Source organism: Lepidochelys olivacea, assembly GCF_965140295.1.
Source record: "Lepidochelys olivacea isolate rLepOli2 genome assembly, chromosome: 1".
NCBI classification, from domain to species: domain Eukaryota; kingdom Metazoa; phylum Chordata; order Testudines; family Cheloniidae; genus Lepidochelys; species Lepidochelys olivacea.
In genome coordinates, this window is record NC_140411.1 from 122,971,767 (window position 1) to 122,992,141 (window position 20,375).

The 20,375-nt window shown below is 40.6% G+C and overlaps 1 protein-coding gene across 2 annotated transcripts in view; it reads right to left on the reverse strand.

The window, feature by feature from the left end:
- Nucleotides 1-3,277: 3,277 nt before the first annotated feature.
- Nucleotides 3,278-20,375, reverse strand: part of GABRB3 (gamma-aminobutyric acid type A receptor subunit beta3) — a 170,466-nt gene continuing 153,368 nt past the window's right edge. For both annotated transcript variants that reach the window (XM_084637288.1, XM_084637287.1), the window contains exon 9: nt 3,278-3,675. In XM_084637288.1, the coding sequence (XP_084493414.1) occupies nt 3,325-3,675 (351 nt within the window). In that variant the 3' untranslated portion in view covers nt 3,278-3,324. The remainder of the gene's footprint in view (nt 3,676-20,375) is intronic.

Here is a 20,375-nt window from a genome sequence, read left to right on the forward strand (position 1 = left end):
TGGCCTAAGGTTTCAAGGTTTGAAATGTGGGTCCCCCGTGGAATTCAGCTAGACTCATGCAGACAAAATCCTGTGGCACACTTAAAATATTCACTTATATATTTTAAATAGATGGAGGAGTAAACTGCTCCATGAAAAAGGGTGCACTAACTTACTCTCCCCGTAACCAAGTAAGGAGGAATCGGGGAGTAGGTGAATTGTGATTCTATGAGACCCAAATTGTTCTCTAGTCTGTTCCTGGGTTAGTATAGATATGCACAGCCTCTGACTCACAGCAGACTGTCAGGTTACAATCTAGCTCCAAGAGCTTGATCCGACCAGCACTGATGTCGGTTAAAAGCCCACCATTGACTTCATTGGATTTCTATTGGGTCCTAAATGACTAGAAGCGTGGTTGTTAACCAATGGACGGCCCTGCTTGCTTGTCTGGAAGCAAGAGGATGATAAAATGAGGGTCCGACCAACCTCAATTGCCATTAACTTCAATGAGAGTTGAGGAGCTTACACCTCCCAGAGATGCCAGTCGCACGTGTTCAAAAATTGTGAATCAGGCCGCCTTCAAAATGGTTTACAAATTGGCCTACACATCATGAGATTTTAAACAATACATTTGGGGTTCTTTTTATTTGCCTTCTGTATTTTGAGCCTTGGGGGTCAAATTTTAAAGTATTTTTCCATAATCATGAGAGCTACAAACTTAGTATTGGGGTTTGTTTTTTTTTAAAATGAAAGCTGATTCTTGCATGATCACATGACTCCAGGACCTGGGGTTTTAAGAAAGTACAGTGACTCATGATAAACTCATGAGATTTGGCAGTACTGTGTTCAACACCTTGCATATCTGGGCCCAGAGAAGAAGGAATTTAACCCAATTATTCAGCACAGCTGCGCAGAGCACTACTTGCAAGGTTTGCTCAAAGATAGGTTTAGAGATATAATTTTTTCTAAAAAAAATATGGAAAGTTATAAACTGTTTTTTATTAATCAGAATATTTGCATAAATGTGGTTTTAGTTCTGAAATTGTTTAAGTGTTCGTAATGATGCCAGTGTTGCAAATATTCTCTTTGTCAGTTTGCAAATGTATGAGTTATTAGAAAGCTCAAAATATGTCATGCTCCAGAATGCAAATTTGTATTGGGGAATTTTTAAAAACTGGATTTTTTTTAGCCCAGCTGTAAGGGCCTCTTTGAAGTTCTTCGACATATGTTGTTGACAAAGCTTATCTGTGTTTGAATACGACAGTAACAGGCACTCTGTCTAACCCCCTGTAACCAAATATGTATGAGCACTAAGGCCCCAATTCCAGGATCTCATGTGCAGGTGTCTAACTTTACTCATGTAAGTAGCAATTGAGGGTTAAATTGCAGCTTTGCCACAAGCTACTTGTATGGGAGAACACATTATTGCAAACCGATCAGCCCAAGAATCAGACTGCGACTCAGATCTTGCAGCCTGAGTTTCTATGTTGAGTTTCAGCTCAGAACAAAGTTTCACAGAAGAATTACGTACCTTGGAACAGATTAAAATGGGAACAGAGAATTTATACGGCAGCAGCATAAATATCACTTACTTGTACTTACAAACAAGTCAGATATTTTGAAAACATAGGATATTTTAGATCAAAGGCAGACTTTTTAGGTTCATCTTATCTTGCTTAGTTGGCAGTTGCATATCCACATGTTTTCCCTCCACTAATGCACTCCAAACTGGAAACAACACCTGCCAAGTTCCTATTGACATCAACAGGAATTCTGTAGGCAGAGAGCTGGCAAGACCCAGCTCTTAACGTCTTTTTCGATCTGTGTCTACTACTATACTTTGTTCTATTTATGAATGTATGTGATAAAAAAAGTGTTTACAAAAAATATATCATTTTTTCTTTAGAAAGATCTAGTTCTGTTAATAGTAAATGAAGTTTACAGTTCCGAAACTGGTGTATCTTTATTACTAGAACCTATTAGAGTGAAAAAGTCTGGATACTGATGAGGGATTGAAGTGGAATGAAAACAAAAGTGGCCACATTTGCATAAAGAAAATGCCTGATCATGTTTAATGCTGAAACAAGACCTATTGTTTGCTATCATTTATGATATGATCTGTGACCGGAACATACTAGCTGTGAGTTTATCTGTATATGCTATATGTACAAAATAAAATATGAAAATGCTGTTATTGAAATATTAGAAATGCTCTATCTGCTTAAGTCTAGATAACAAAAAGTTGTAACTTCACAGAAACAAAAATATGACATAGCATGCAGTCACAATAGCAAGCACAAAAAGAAAAATGTTGATAAAATATACATATATATGCATATTATGCAAATACATTTTACATTAACATACAATGTTATAAGAGTGTTTGATCACGTGAATGCATGTTTAATAAAGAATATAGCTTGATGGGTTCAAATAACCTGAGATGTCTTTATGCTTTCACTGGAATAATTACCTTTAAAATCTATAGCAGATGCAGAACACATTGGCAGTGTTTGAATTCTTAGCTACATTACACTAAAAAGGTGCTTGTTTTTCAGAATGACATCTTAGCTGGAACCAGTCCAAGTGAAAAAATTGCACTGTACATTTTGGTACTTACAAAAATTCCTTTCATTGCTGATGGATATTTAAGACGGATGTTTGGAAACATTATGAATTTCTTCAAAACACTAGAGCAACACTCGTCCTATGATTAGACTTACTTACTGCAGAAGAGAAAGCAATCCATGACTGAAAATTGACAGGAAAAAAATCTTACAACATATAAAAACTAGAACTATTAGCAAGGAAAATTAATTTGGCTTGCTGAAAGTAACATTGATATGCAATACAAATGACATTTTAAACTTACCAATGGAAAGGTGTTAGTTTATGTTCAACATTGCTTTTCCATGCAATGTTTCTGAATACTGACTTGATATATGATTACAACTGTTTGAAAATTTCTATGACAGTCAAAGTGAGATTATACGATACTCAATTTTCTCAAGGCTTACTGTTTTGAGGACACCTGTCTTTCAATTTTAAAAAAAAGTTCTTTTGATGTGCATTCTATATTGAATTGTCCATAACCTCAGAATGTGTGTGTGTATGTATGTGTGTATATACACACACACGTGTGTGTGTGTGTGTGTGTGTGCGTGTATCTATAGAGAGAGTACACTTCTGTGCACGTGTCTATATATACACGCACTTCCACAATATATGTGTACACACATACATGTGTATTTTATATATAATAAAAGTTCATATTATACATAAACTCGACAGGCAGAGCAATATCTCATGTATTATTATTGAAGTCTTTTAGAAAAGTACAGTCACTCAGTTAACATAATATAACCAATAAATTAAGTTGAAAAGAGAAAATGTGAATGGAAACACCACCCGCGACCATCTGTCTATGGCATTCACATCCGTTAGATCAGGGATTTTTATTTTCAGCTGTGAAGACCTCCTCCGTAAATGGCTCTTCTTACTGTGGGGCACTGTTCTGTCCATTGTACGCCTTCCAAAGCTTTCCCGATTCGTGCTTTGTTTTCTGTACTGGATTCCTGAGTTGTCAAAGGATATTGTTGAATTCCTAGCATCAGTAACGCTGGTTGTAACCTCATGGCTTGCCACTTCATTGTGAATTTCAAGAGATGTTAGCAAAATGTTTCCATGGGCATCCACCTTGTTTGCGAAAGGAAATTCAGTGTTAGGATTCCAAACTTGTTTTCATAGATCAACAAAATTGGAGAGCATGTTTTCTGGCATTAATACATGGGCAACCCCATTAAAATCGCACTAAATGGTACTCTTCATATACTTAAAATTAGGCACATGCTTAAGTGTTTTGCTGGACCAGGGTCATAATAAAAAGTAGCTTATGATAGACAATTGCACACTGACCACAGCCCAACACTTCCCCCCGCCCCCTTAGAAAAACTCCATTTTAGAGGATTAGGTGTAGTTCAGTAACTTATCTGCATTGCTGGGTGGGGGTGGAGAATCATGCTGACAGCTCTTGCACCATAGGGAAGTAAATAGAACTAGAATAGGCTATAGCTTTTCCACACTAGATTTACGACTATCCCTATGAGACAAAGTGCACACATAGAGTCAGATGAAAGGAACAGCTGTGCTTTGATTACTGAAGTATTTCTAAGGAAATCTTGAATGCTTTACATTTTGGAACCACAGTGGACTTCTTTACAACTTTTCTGTTACACTTTCCATTCCAAAGTCAGTTACACAGTTTTGTAATCAGGGCAATGCATAAACTCAAGGCCTTTCCAGTTGGATGAGAGACCATAAAGCAACAGTGAAAGGATGCAGGAAGGGAAACCAGTGACTGGACTCAGAAGATGGCACTCTTTCCTTTGAGCCTGTACTGAGCCAATGATGAGCGTGGTGTTGGTGGACAGGGTGTTGTTTGGAAGGGACTGTCTTTTTGAATGATCATGAATTACAGGATCAGAACTTTATGGTCATTCAAGATCCTGGGCCAGATTCACTGTTCCACTTCAACGCAGTGGACATGGGGGAGCACCAAGGAGCCAACTGTGGTTCCCTATTCCCATGCCTCCCAGCCGCAGTGGAAGTTACAGTTGCTGAGAAATAGTTCTAAGTAATGCCATTGGCTTTGGGTTCCTCAGTTACCTTACATCAGTGGAGAATTGAGTATACTTGATTCCACTTTGCCACATCCCTCCCTGTGTCCAATCTGTCCTTTCCTTCTTGGGAAGCTGGGGATGGGGAGCAAGGCTGGAGCAGGAGTCAGCTCCAATCCTCCAACTTTTTGCCAGTGGAATGCTCCCCTGTACATAAAGAATGTTCTGTGGACCATTTAAATCCATTTTGCATGGCCCTCCATGTCAGTTTGTGTAAGAATATTTTATTATCCCTGGTGTCCAGGCTAATTTCCAGTTCTAGTTATTAAATTTACCCAGCTAAAATTCATCCTGCAATTTCAACTGCATACAATATTTTTTTTTTTACTCTCAACCCTAAACTGTTGTGTGATCCTTCTTTGTACAGCTAAACATCTCCACTCCAGAAGTTGCTGTACTTCAGAGATGGATGAAGTGATTCCTTCACCACACTGGTGTTCTGAAGCTTGAACAGTCATCTGATAAGTAATCTGGAAGCCTTAGATTATGTATTACAAGTGTAGGTATACAAGTGTCTTAGTATAGGCATATTTAGTTTATTTCATTCTTGTTAAAAAGTCTTGTATGATGGATTGTTCTTTGAGTTACAGATGCAACAACCTATCTTTTCCACTGAAACAATTACGGCATGGTTGCACTAATTCTTTGTGAAGTTGTATGCAAACAGGATAAGAATAAATCGGGGCGGGGGAGAGCAAAGTGCTTTAGACACCAAATTATAGTGATGGATACCTAGAAGTAAAAATAAACAAACTAAACTGAAGCAGTGGGGTTAAAAAGCCTCACTGGGGGTGGAGAAGTCCCATTTTTTCACCACAGTAACAATCTGGATCTGTTGTTTGTATGAGTATATGGAGCTGAGGTTTGCAAAAATGACGACAAGGTAGCCAAGTCGAAGCATGGTCCATAGAATGAGGCAGTCAGCAGGAGAAGTGAAAGACACTCAGCAGAGTTGTGAAGTACAACTTAACTTTTTTGCATACAATTGTCACTTATAGTTGTCTCCAAAAATAATTGATCAAAATTGATTTTTTTCAAATTGTAGAGAGGATTTGAAATGCCATTTTTGCAGAACATCTATAAGATCTGTCTTTTCTTTACCAGCCATAAAGTCAAATCTCTCATCCAGGCCCTCAACATCTTTCATGTTGATGGGTGAAAACGCCTCCTCTCTAGCCTTCACAATGAAATCTTGTCCTATTTAAAATGGTGCAGCAAAGATAGTTTTCCTGGCTCACTGCTTTGATGATGTCATCCCTTTCTTTGCATCTCGCCACTGGCTCACACTTCTCCACCACATCAAACAAAAACTACTCATCTTTTAAGGTGGCTATCCCCACCCTAACTATGATCTCTCATAAACTAACAAGATACAACTCCTGCCTCTGCTCTGCCTTCATCATCCACTTATTAAAATGTTAAACAAGGACCTTCATGCTTTCTCCCATGCTGCTCCATAAGCATTGGAGGAGCTCCCTATAGACATCCACACACCACTTCCTTGTCTCCTGTCAAATTCAAATAAAACTTTCCTTTGCCATGATTCCCTCAAAAACCCTTGACAATGGACATGACAGCTCATGTGCTGTGAACATATTGACCAGTATCTTGCACTCTTCACGTTTCGGTTTGGAGTATCCAGCTGTTGTCTCTCATCTTATACTTAGGTTTAAGCTCCTCAGGGTAGGGCATGTCTTTTTGTGGTGTGTTTGTACAGTGTCTAGAACAACAAACTCCAAACCTAAGATTATGGTCCCTAGGCTCTACCACAATACAAAATTATTATTATTATTATTGTTTAATAATAAATAATAATACAATTAGGACTTACTGCTTATATATCCAATCTAAAAATCAGGAAAACTAAATTGTTCACATGAAAAACAATCACTTTGTTTATTTGAAAATATAATTTGGTTACATAAAGTTGTGCCATAATATATATCTATCTGAAATGCCAGATGAAACTAATTAGGAGGTGCAAGTTTGCAAATTTACCTGAAAGCTAGTAGACTGAGGAACTTATATGACAATAGGCAAAAGAAACAAGAATGCACAAAGAGAGAAGCAGTGTGGTCTGAAGGAACTGAGTTTGGGGCTAGTAGACAGAAATTCCTGAAGTCTAATCCTAGCTTTTCTATTGATTCCTTCAGGGGCTTTGGGCAAATCACTTAAACTCTCTGCAAAACAAGAACAATACAGTAATACTTTTTGACTGAGTTGATAGGGATGTTGTGAAGAATGAATAGTTAATGGATGGAAAGTGTTGCATTTCATGTGTAAATAAGGCACCAAGTAAGTTTTAAAAGACTTAAAAACTTTGGCAAATGCTCACTCCCTGCATCATCTATTCTCAAAGAATTTGAAAACCTGTATTGCTAATGCCAGGGTACTATATACTGAATGATTCATTAAGGTTTGTAATTGTACTATTTGGGCAAGATCCTCTGCTGGTGCAAATCCATGTAACCCTATTGCTTTCAATGGAGCTATGCAGAGTTACACCAGCTGAGGATTTGGTCTAACTTGTTTAAAAATACATAATTGATTCATGATTTTTGATTTCTTGAGGTTATCAGTACGGTGATCCCCACTTTAACCCTGACATTTCCTTTCCTGGTCTTCTCTGCTTCTCCTGGCCTCTCTGCCCTTGCTTCCCTATGCCTCCTTGCTTCCCTATACCTTTCTGCTTTCTTGCCTGTGGCCCCCTTTGGTTACTGTCATTTGCCTCTCTCCTCTTTAGTCTCCTCTCTCTCTTTAGTCTCCTCTCTTTTTATCCCACCCCTCATTTCCTTTCCGCCTCAGCACCCCTCTCTGCCCCCACTGCCGCTCCCTGCAGGACCAGTTGTTTCTGTGAAGAGTCTCTTCCCTCGAAACAGGGCAGCAGCATAGCTGTAGGGCTGCAGCTGCGTCGCTTCAGGGTACAGACTCACTGCCGCAGCTGGAGTGGTTCTCTCATGGTTATAGTAAATCCACCTCCCTGAGAGGAGGTAACTAGGTTGATGGAAGAATTCTTCCACCAATCTAGCACCATCTACACTGGGGGGTTAGGTGGGCTTAACTATCTTGCGCAGGGGGTGTGGAGTGATGTAGACCTAACTTTTGAGTGTAGACCACCTGGCTTAAGAAGAAGCCTCAAGTGCTCTTTCAGGCAGACACAACAGCCGAGTACCAAATCATTCATTAATTCTTTGCTGAATCACTGATGACTAAATGTGCAAATTGTTAGTACCTTGTTTCAGAATCAATTTTACTCAACCCCACATCTTGCCCACCTCTGAGGGATGAGAGTTCTCTGGATGTGTGTGAAGTGATGGATTCTTACATTATTCGACTTAGAGCCTGAGATGGATGAAAAATCAAGAAGCACCATATTTTCAAAAACAATGAGGAGTCTGGTGGCACCCTAAAGACTAACAGATTTATTTGGGTATAAGCTTTTGTGGGTAAAAAACCCACTCCATGAATCTGAAGAAGTGGGTTTTTTACCCACGAAAGCTTATGCTCAAATAAATCCGTTAGTCTTTAGGATGCATATCTACTCAATGCAATATGCAATGTTTAAAGAATAAGTGCACTTTGCCGATCTAAAACCCTGATGTAAGATGTTTACATCTGCTAAAAACCAAGATCTCTTGTTTAACACTAGACAACAAATATACGTCAAGCATACCACTGTGGAGCTCTAAGTTTTAAGTACTGTATTTTTAGTGAAGAACTGGAAGGAAAGAGTGGTCTTTAAATACCCTGCTGTAATCAAGATTCTCAGACAGCGTTTTTTGTTTTGTTTTTTAAATCAGATCAGTTCAGCCTTAACGCCAGTTTGAAACACTTCATTATGGTAAGAAACTGCTATTAGGCTTGATTTACTGGTAGGTAATTTGTGCTGTCTGAATTATTTCAGATCCGTTTAGTTCTGTTTACTATGTCTCCAATTTTGAGGGGTTCTTTAAAATCATAACTTTTCCTTACAAGTCAATCACTGTACTCCACCACAGGAAAAGGAGGAAATATTCTGCCTGCTCATTCATTCCGCAGTTATGTTTAATAGTTCATCAATCCCTATTTTTTAAATACAATACAGACACTTTTGATCATTCTGAATAATATGTGTAAACAGAAGCTTTAAGAACAGCATGAAAAGATGTCTCTGATGTTGTCATCTTGCTCTGTTTTACATTAAAGTGACTCTACTCATGTAGGTTATCCCCCACATTTGACATGCACTAAATTTATTAGAAGATGGTAGAAACTGGATTCATGATTCCGGTTCCCTGATTATCCTCTGCCTTGCTCCGTGTGTAGTCATTTATACCTGTGTAAAGTATAAATCAGAAAGGTATAATTTTCCAGCTACTTTGCTCTTGTGTAAATAGCTATCCAATATGCAAAACAGTGGACAAACAGACCATAGACATCTAGCTTACTTTAGAAAAAGATCATTCACTATTTTGCCTTTGGGAACTTTAAGAACATTTTATAATTGTGGATACAACAGAAGTGACACTGTAGAGAAGTCTCACCACTGGTCTGAAAGTTAACTTTTCTGTCAGTGCTGCTCTGACACAATTGTTCATGCTGGTGAACACACAAGAGAGTAAAAGAGAGAACCGTGTTAATTTCATTTTGATTGTCAATAAAGGAAGAACTCAGTGTTTGCAAATATAATGGAAACGTGTCAAGGATTTTAAAATATTACAAACTATGGAGAGGGGAAAAGCCTATGAAACGATAATACACTGTTTTCCTTGTCCACCAAATAAAAATGAAGTTTGTTAAAATAATGATGACTATTTTGCACTGATGTTGAAAAGAACATGAAGAGTAGGAGTCGCCCATTGCCCTGCACTTTTGTGTAGTCATTTTTGCCAGTGCAAAGTGGGTGCAAAATGCTACCAGATCAAAATAGTAGTGTAAACTCAGTTTACAATGATGTAAATGACTACACAAGGCGCAGGGCATTAGAGAATCAGGCCCTAAGAGTTAATTTGTGCAGAATACTGTAATATTGCACGAGTCTCCACATGTTGAACATCCATATCCTGTGTGCTATGACATTAGTGTTTCCTCCAACATCTTGACACGTTTTGAAAACTTGGTACACAGTCCTCACACTTTCACTGTTTTTTTTAAAACAATACTAAAAAGGAATCCAGGAAAAATGAATAATCTCTGAAAAATAAAACCAACCCTGTTGTTCTCAAATTTCTGAATACAAACCTTAATAAAATGCTGTCACTTCTGTGTTTAGTAGCAAGATAATTTCATTTTCAGCACAAAAATTCAGTATATGGGAATGAATGGTAAAACTGACACTCTATTTAAATATTACAAAGGCATAAGTAGTACTGGTGGGGCTATCGCGGATAAGACCCAGTGTGACAGCTGCTGTCTTGGCCAACATACCAGAAACGGACCTGGGGACCTCCAGAGCTAAACGTATCACTGTCTACAGCTTGAGCTAAAGCTCTGTAGCTAGGGGCTCTAACAACTCATACCCTTTGAAAATCAGCACAGAGGGAGACCTGTACCCCATATTCATCAGTGGGTTACAGCAGCATCCTCTCCCAAAAAAGGTGGGAATTGCAGCATTAGCAGAGTAGTAGTTCTAGATCACTCAAATTCCAGACTCCTAGTGCAGAAAAGCCTTATTCAAAAGAAACAAACTGCACAGCAAAACTAAAAGTGAACAGAGGGGTACAAGTTAAAGCAGAACATAGGTATCTCTGCATCATGACCAGGTGACCCTTCCCCCCATCAAGCCACCCCAACTACATGACCCTAAGAATAGGTACAGAATAGGTATAATTGTGTAATCTTGGCAATCAATTTCTAAGGGAATGTATTTTTACCATAACCAAATTGAGGTTACTTATCCTTTTGTGTATGCTTTTCTATAAATACAGGAATGCAACTTTTGTATTTGTGCCACAAATACCTCAGGCAGAGTAAATATATTATTGAAAGATACAATTTTTGTAGTTCTGTGATTACTTTATTACTTTTGGGAGCTGTCCTCAGATATGAGCCAGTCTACAAAGGTTTCAAGATAAGTTTATTTTTAATCCCTAAATTAGTAGTACTGCAAACTCTAGACCACATGGGGAAGGAGCATCCAATGTTATTCTTCAGTAACTGCAACTGGGTGATGTGGCATTAACAAGTTTGAGAGACATGAGCTTATAACTAGGGTTGGCAGACTTCTATTTTATTTTATTTTATTTTTCTAATTTTGATGAATATAGATTGCTATTTAACATATTTATTCGATTTTTATCAGCTTTTTATTTTTACAGTCACTGGAAATGAAGTGTGGGAGGGTAGGGTTGGGGTTAGGGAAGTGCTGATGTTGGGGCTACACAGGGTTCTCAGCATTGACAGTGAGGTGGCAGGGAACCCCCTGCGTGGCTAAGGGGCCCAACACACTGGGGAGCATGAGGTGCAGGGGAGGCTGCGGTCTTGACCTGGCAGAACAGAGATCCTCCTGGCAATCCCGGCTGCGGGTGACAAGCCCCCAGTCATGGGGGAGGCCACTCAGTGCTGAACAGCTCCTGCCTGGGGATGGCTTCCATACTCCTGACCAGTGGATGAGCGAGTGGGGCCATGACAGTGGAGCTGCAGAGATCTCCATTCTCGGTCACAGGGCCAGTGACACCCGATGCCTGCAGATGCAAGGTGCACGGAAGGCTGTGGTCCAGGCATGGCAGAGCAGAGACCCCTGGCCGTAGGGGAGTCTACCCTGCTGCTCAGTGACTCTATCCCTGGGCAGGAGCCATTCAGCAGTGGGGTGGCCTCTCCTGTGGCTGAGGACTTGTCTTCCTCCTTGTGGCCCTGGCTGGGAGGTCTCTGCCCTGCCCCACCAGGACCACAGCCTTCCCCAAATCTTGCGCCTGCAGGCTTCAGGTGTCACTGGTCCTGTGTCACTGCAGGGAACCCTGTGGAGCCCTGCTGTCATGGGAGTGAGGGAGCGGGGCCATGACAGTGGAACTGCAGAGGGCTCCCTGTACTGCCACAGGGCCGGCGACACCTGATCCTTGCAGGTGCAAGGAGGGGAGGCTGCATTTGCGTCGACTGTTACCGATTAATATTTTTTCTGCCTATTTCAGGGTGGTAGCCAAAATCGACATTGACCGACATGTATGGAGTTAACTAGAATCCCACTAAGCCTACTTAAAAGATTCTTCTGAAAGAGGTCTCATGAGGTAGGAAACTTTAAAGCTAGCAGTAAAGCAAAATAAATGACACCATTTACAAATAAGATGCAGAAAAGTGCTCAGCTAGCTCAATAAAACAAGTGACCAGGTGCAACGGCTTCTTTTCTACCATCTTTTAATCCATAAATAATTTGCTGCTAAGAATCTCTCTGATTTCACACTTCACCTGCTCTGTATTTCTTGTCCACCCGTTCCCACATAGCAACTCTTTATTGGTATTAAAATTACTCATACATGGCACACAATATAGGATATTTTTCTTTTAGTGGTTGATCTTATATTTTTAAATATTGAATGTAATTTGATATAAATGTGATGAGGCATGAATTTCCTTCTCTTTAGGCTATGAAATTAATAAACTTGCTTAGCTTATTAAAGGAAGGAATTAAGAAGGTGTGAATAATATCAGAATGATAGTTTTTCCTTAGTGACCCTCTTATAAATATTTACTCTCTTAGGGTTTCATAGTGGCACTGATCATCGTATTATCAGCAAGCCTATGATTTTGAAGAGATAATAGACCTCATCTCCATAATTAAAACTTTTACATGGCAGGTAATAATTACAACAATCATAATTTGTGTGTTCACAAGATCACTTTTTGAGGTCAATATTACATTCTTTTAATAGATAAATGGACTGCAGATTTTAGGGATCTCAGAGTTGGGGACCACCTTTTACAACCGAAAGTGTAGGGTGAACTGGAAGTACAAGGAATCTACGACTGTGGCAAAGAAATGCAGCAGTACAATACAGAAATGTTGGGGAACCCTTCTGACATGTGGCAATACACCAAATGGTAAAGGAAAACAGATAACAACCACCACCTTGACACTCCAGTCTAAGACCTTACAGAAAACTGAAAATTCTCATTAATTTGACATGCTATCAGGGGTGTAGGTTCATCGGTCTGGTCTGGTCTCGTCTGCCGTATGAGTAAGATGTTTATAGCTGGTCTTGTGTACGGGAAAGACAAGGGGGAGCAGAAGGTGGGGCTGTCAAGCGGCCCTATGCCGGCAGCAACTCCAGTGCAGCTATACCGCCCCCAACCCCGCCCCCAGGCCTTCCACGCAGCTGTGTCTCCTGTCTGGGGTCTGTATAGCAGCCCCGCTGGAGAACAGGGCTCTCCTGGGAACCAGCAGTTCCTCCGCTGTACCCCCCCCCCCAGCCCTGTCCTCTGGCGGGGCTGTTGTACAGACCCCAAGCAGGAGACACAGCTGCATGGGAGGGCAGGGGGCGGTACAGACGCACCAGAGGAGCTGCTGGCATGGGGCCTCCTGGCAGCCCCACATTCTGCTCCTTTCGCAGCTGCGGTTCTGGAAAGCCCTGCAGTTCTGCAGTATCCGGGGCAGTGGGAGAAGGACAAAGCCCCTCCCCTCCCAGGTAATGTGGGACGGATCATGAGGAAGGGATAGGGAGAGCGCGGGGGCCCCAGGCTGGGGGCGGGAAGGAGTCACGTGGGGGGGTCACATCAGGAGGTCAAGTGTCCCCCTGTTAGCTGGTGCCCCCCCTTTGTGTTCCTCCTATGAATGCAGCAAACTGGTGAGAAATGAATTCTACTTGCACCACTGCATGCTATTCAATGGAGGTATCTGTGCAGTATTGAGCACCGCGTTGAATCTGCAAGCTATCACTTTAAGAGTGTGTGAGGAGGTAGTTTTTGGGTGTTGCTTGCAGGGGTCTGCAGTGAAGTGTGGATTTGGGAGCAGTCAGTCTGGAAAGAGACAGCTTAAATCACAGTGGAGTGAAGTTGTGCTTTGCTGTCTTGGGGGCAGACTCTCTCTCTCTCTCTGTTTTGGGGTTCCTGTGTGTAATCGTTCTGAATTCTAAGAAATAAAGTAGCATTATACTGCAACCGCAAGAGTTTGTATGTTTTTATCTAACTTCTGTATGTATGTGCGCTGAACATAGGAGTATCATACTACTATCTAATTTATAGCTGGTCAGATCTAGGCAGATAAAAACAGGGAAATTGGTTCTTAGCCAAAAATGTGCTGTATATTAATTGTTTCAACAACTGGCTTACACATGTAAAATTATCAGAAGTAGTCTAATTACAATCCTGGTCAACCAAAACTGCCATGGTAATTTGCCAGGGCACAACAATTACTACAAGATTTTTCAGGTTTTGCATTTTTCTCCTAACAGTTGCAGAATGGCATGATTTCCATGATAATATGATCCTAACAGAATGTCAGCAGAACCATTACATTTCCTGAACTGTGCTGGCTGCCTTGTGAGGTATCGTGCGGGGATCTTCATACCAATAGGGCAAAGAGAACAAAGATGATATTTTAATTGAATATGTGCCACAACTGTGAGTGGTGGGGATGCTTGAGCTGGAGATGGCTGGCACGATGGACTCCAGGATACTGGAACATGTCCCCCCACTTTGATCTGAAATAGCCTGGATTTGGTGAGCTTCTGAGTAGGCTGCAAAAGACAGCTGTTTGGCAGGATTTTTGAAGAGGGATAAGGGTTTGCCTCCCACAATGATGAAGGAGTGGAAAAGAGCTTTCTTGTAGGTGGTGGGCTCGCAGAGTTCCTTACAAATGATTATTTTAATGTTTTTGTTGTAGTACTAGTTATATAGCTGTTTGGGAATTTTCCAATGAAAAATCTGTCAACAAAAAATGTAGTTCCTAAAAACCTGAAATTTTCTGCAGGAAAATCTTAATTCTCCATTTTTTAAAAAATTATTTTCAATCAGGAAAATTTTTAAAAGAAATATTTAGTTTCAGATCAACCTAACTTGACTCAAAAGCATTTTTGTTTATGCATCTGGATTGAAATATTTCGTTTCAGGTCAGTTTGATATTAATCTTTTTCTTCCTGAGCTGCTGTGATGCATCATAGGGGCTGTAGTTCCGGTATTTCCAGTCTCCTCTATGGACTCCCTGCCTGAACTACAACTCCCATGATACATTGTGGTCTCTCTTTCAGTTTGAACTGCTGTGGTAAATTATGGGAATCCCATGATCTCGAGTCATCATGAAAGATGTAGTCCAGCGGAGGAACCCAGTGCATAGATAAGAGTGAGGTCATGAGGCACAATGGCAGCTGATGTGGACACAATTCAATGCTGAACTAATCTGAAGGCAAAATATTTTGGCATTTCTGGATGAAAATTTTTTGGGGCTTTCCATTCCATGAAAACCTTTGATATTTCGACTTTTTGTCCCAATTCTAGATGAAAACAAACTTGGACATATGAGAATTTCTTGCAAGATGGAAATTCCAATTTTCAGCCAGTTCTAATTACGTTTTAGGTTGCCTAGAGCCTTGTATCAGTATTTTTTTTCATTATTATTATTTATATATAAATAAATAAATGTTAAGAGCAGTTTGACACATTTCCATTTGGGAAAGGAAAACAAATGCCAATTTCCATTTCACTGTGTCTGTGAATCATTCCTTCCTGTCACCATGTAACTTTCAGTGTTGATATTTGGGGCACAGTAAGATAGAGTATGGAATATTCTTTTCTCCCCCATTGTTTCTCCTTGCTGCCCTTTGCCCTCTGTACCAGGAGGGAGCACTGTTCATGCTGGTCCCTGGGAACACTTTATCTTTTGATTGGAGCTATTGCTCTTCCTCTCTCTCTCTCTCTCTCTCTCTGCCCATCACACATTGGCAGAGTGGGAAGTGAAGCAACAACTGCTTGGAGTGGAACAGACAGGCAGTGTGGTAACAGCATGTATAGCACTCTTAAATGCGGCATGACCTGGTGACAGCTGATCAAGAACAAGTCAGATAAACTGCCTAAAAACATGGCATTTGAGAGGCATGTCTGTGGCAGTGTGACCAACATGGAGATAACTAGGACACACAGTTTCAGCTTTTCAAATGTAAGACCTTCTGACATGGTACAGTGTCCACAAAGCCATTATGAAACATAGTTCTGAGCCTAAACTATAGCCACTTTTCAAACTTAATCATCAAGTAAAAAAACCTCCCAAACCAATGGATTTTAGTACACATAACTTTTCTATTATTGAAAATATTCATGTTGTGGGGGTCAAATAAGACCATGAAACCATACAAAGCCCTTTTGCAACATATCTAAAAGGAATATTTGCAATCAAGCCTGGCAGCTTGTATGTTAGATTTTAGTCCTATGAAATGTAAAAGCTGAGCTACAGTATAAGCATCCTTCATGGTGATGCTACTACTTTCAATGGCTGGAAAGCTTGCTAGTGACAGTAATGTGACATTCCTCTTCCTCCTCCTGTCCCCTCTGTCCAAGAGGACACTGCCTCAATAGCATGGCCAGCCTCTGTTACTTTAAGATCAAGGGATCAAACTCAGATCCTGACCAGGAAGTTGCTCTGCCTCTAGCCTGCAAGTTATAGCTCTCTATTTAAAAACAAATAAGATGTGCAACTGATATTAATTATTTATTATTATTATTATTATATTTTCCTTTTCCACTTGCTTGAAAAATTGTAGCCCTGATCTTGGGGTCTGGCTGAGCTGTGCTCAATGCAGGTTGGAGTTGTAGGGGCCCAGGCAGCATTATGCCACCTTTATTGCCCTCATTTTGGGGCAGGCCAACTGTCAGCTTAAAGTTGTTCTGATGACCAGGGAGGAGTAGGCGGACAGTGCCCATGCCCTTGTCCCCCAGACATACTCCCCCCTGTGGCAGGAGCCAAGGGATGCGGGTGACGTAGGAGTTACTACAGCATCAATATACCCTCTGAGGATTCTCCCAGACAGAGGAGATCCTCATGGAACAATGTCTGATGACTCTGCACTGCCATAACAGGCTCTATGTCTTTACTTTCTGTACCAATAAACAGCATTGAACGTATGCATTGCATGAGTTGTAACTTTCTTTCCTCCATTTAACGTGTCTTCTAAGCTTTCCTTCAATAATTATCTCTCTACTTCCCCCATCCAAAAGGGTCCTGGTAGAAACAAACCTCCCTCTCTAGCACAGGAATGCTGGACACAGCTCCCTCAATAGCCGGTCAGTGGCAGTTTCTTGGGTTAGCTAGAGGGACTACTAGTGAAATTAACACAAGTTTCTAATTTCCAGGTAGATATACTATCTCCCACAGTATTTGCTGACCCTCTTGCCTGCAGCACTGGTGAGACCTCACCTGGAATACTGTGTGCAGTTCTGGTCTCCCATGTTTAAGAAGGATGAATTCAAACTGGAACAGGTACAGAGAAGGGCTACTAGGATGATCCGAGGAATGGAAAACTTGTCTTATGAAAAGAGACTCAAGGAGCTTGGCTTGTTTAGCCTAACTAAAAGAAGGATGAGAGGAGATATGATTGCTCTCTATAAATATATCAGAGGGATAAATACCGGAGAGGGAGAGGAATTATTTAAGCTCAGTACCAATGGGGACACAAGAACAAATGGATATAAACTGGCCACCAGGAAGTTTAGACTAGAAATTAGACGAAGGTTTCTAACCATCAGAGGAGTGAAGTTTTGGAATAGCCTTCCAAGGGAAGCAGTGGGGGCAAAAGATCTATCTGGCTTTAAGATTAAACTCGGTAAGTTTATGGAGGAGGTATGATGGGATAACATGGTTTTGGTAATTAAATATTCATGGTAAATAGGCCCAGTGGCCTGTAATGGGATATTAGATGGGGTGGGATCTGAGTCACCCAGGAAAGAATTTTCTGTAGTATCTGGCTGGTGAATCTTGCCCAGGGTTTAGCTGATCACCATATTTGGGGTCAGGAAGGAATTTTCCTCCAGGGAAGATTGGAAGAGGCCCTGGAGGTTTTTGGCCTCCTCTGTAGCATGGGGCACGGGTCACTTGCTGGAGGATTCTCTGCTCCTTGAAGTCTTTAAACCACGATTTGAGGACTTCAATAGCCCAGACATAGGTGAGAGGTTTATTGCAGGATTGGGTGGGTGAGATTCGGTGGCCTGCGTTGTGCAAGAGGTCAGACTAGATGATCATAATGGTCCCTTCTGACCTTAGTATCTATGAATCTATGAATCAAGCTGAGGTCTTGAATTCTGACATTCACAGAACTGTTATGTTGTTCTCTCATTAGCCTTTCTTCCTTTCTAGTTTGACTATAAATGGAAAATAGATTTTTTTTAAAGGATGCATGTAAGCTAGGGCTAGATTATTAAAAAAAACCCACACAAATACAGTAGGTCATTAAAACATTTAGAAAAAGCTAAAAATCTTCTTGAATTCTCAAGTTGAAATATACTAATATCTATGATGGTGTAAAGTAAAATGTGAATTAGACAATTCCAATACAATTTCTGTGACAATATATAATTTGATGATCATCTAATGGCCCCAGTTTTCAGCTGATGTAAACAGGTGTCGCTGCAGTGAAATCATTGGCTCTGTTGATTTCAATGAAACTAAAACAACCTACACCAGCTGAGGACTGAGGACAAAATATTCAGCACATAGAATGGGAACATGCCACATTCTTTATCCTAAGTATTTCTGAATACCAAAATGAACATATTCAACACACTTACATGTGTTTCTCCAACACTACTCAGACTTCTCTTCACAAGACGATCCCTAAGAGGGCTATGCTGAACAGTATTCTTTCTTCTCTGGAGACCTGAATTCATATCCTGACATCAGGTCACAAGTCAAAATTAGGTTTTTTGGGTCCCCATTTGTGCACATTATTTAACGACCACAAAGTTCAGAACAATTCACTATCTCTGTGAAGAGGGGCAGGGGCAAAAGTGTAATAGCAAGGGTAGTGTAGGTCAGGAGTGCCCTAAATTGGTGAGCTGTATGGGGGGGGGGAGAGTTTGTACAGTGTCCATCCACACTACACCTGGCTTAAATCAGCACTATTACCACCTCACTTTCATTAGTACTAGAGATACTCACACTCCTCCTAACAATACAAAGATGGACTCGTTGATCTCATGGCAGAAGAACAGTGAGCCATGGGGAGGCAGATATTGGTCTCATTAAAAAAAACTTACACTGAATGACTTAAATGGATTACATTTGACAGACAGTTCAGATTGGAAGAATTACCAGCTTCTAGCTAAACCTCAACTACTGCCTTCATTGTGATACTTTTCTTTTCCATTTCTGTCTTTTGAGGAGAGAAAATCCATTCTCCATGCTAGCTTAGTCCTAAACAATACTTGCCAACTGTGATAAAGTCTTGGTTGCATAGTATGGTCAGACTACAATGAATTTATTAGTTTGAAGAGTTTTACTAGGAATAAGCTCCTGATAATCAGGCACTAGTCTCTGACATATTTAGAATGAGGTATAGTCCTGGAGTCATAAAGTGTACATTGCAATTATTTTACATTATACAGCTACTTGAGAAACAGCTAGTTAATTTGTCAGTGTGATCATTTGTAATGATACAGGGGGTAGAATATACAGTAGTACCCAGTAGACTTGGTCAGAAACATTTAAGCATAACCATTTTTTATGGAAAATGCAGTTCCATAAAATCAAAATGCTTCACAAAATCGTATCTATCTCATTGACATTCAGTTTTAAAGAAAAACTGAAGCACAAGTTCTGACAGTGTTGAAACTGGAAATTATGACATATTTGGAAATAACTATTTCTATTTTTAATATAATATGAAATCAAAATGAAACTTTTTTTGTTGATGTGAAACACTTTGACTAACCAGAAATGATTTTTTCCCAAAAATCTTGAAATCTTTTTTCCAAATGGAATTTCCATCTTCCACCCTGGCCTAAAACTCAGCTGAGTCTGGACAATACCAATACACTATATTCACCAATGAGACCTTTTTCCTATAGACTCCTGGTATCTCTTGTCATCATGACACTCCGGTATTTAACATTGGGATGTTCTTTGTAACAACATTAACATAAAGCAAGCTTGCCTCTACTCTTTTCAGGCTAGACTGTGATCTTAGGCACAGCCCTCAGCAAAGGGTGATGTGTAAATTGCACTGCTCGAGGAGGCATTGTGCCTGAGACACCCCTCTGAGGCACAGTTCCTTTGGTGCTCCCTCTTGAACTTAAGAAATAGGAGTAATCTGCTGTACAGGGTGCAGCATACTCTTCCCCTCCCCTCCCAGCTGTTCCTTGGCAGGTGCATGTTCTGTCATTCATTCACAGACAAACCTTCCTCCAAAATCTTCTTTCCTTATAAGATAACCATGAGGATGATCTGCTTAGGAACACTATTACAGAACTAGGCTGTGCCTTTATGCACCAACAGCCCCAGGATGCCTTGGGCTTCAGACTCCCATTTGAGGTACAATTCCCTTGCTACATACCCACTTCCTCCAGGGGTGAAGAGTAAAAATTTGCTGCTGGCCTACAGCAGCAATAAATAATACCACCACACACACTGGCTCAGCTATGCTGACCAATGAATTAGTGGATAGGATCAACACTTCAGCTATTTCCTGCCACTCCCTCCCCACCTGCTCCAGGAGAAGGTAGTAAGTGGGCATGCCCAGACTGATGGTGGGCAAAGGGGGTCTTACTTCTCCTTATTCCCCTTGTGCAGGCACACAGCCCAAGTCACAATCATACCTTTTCAATTTA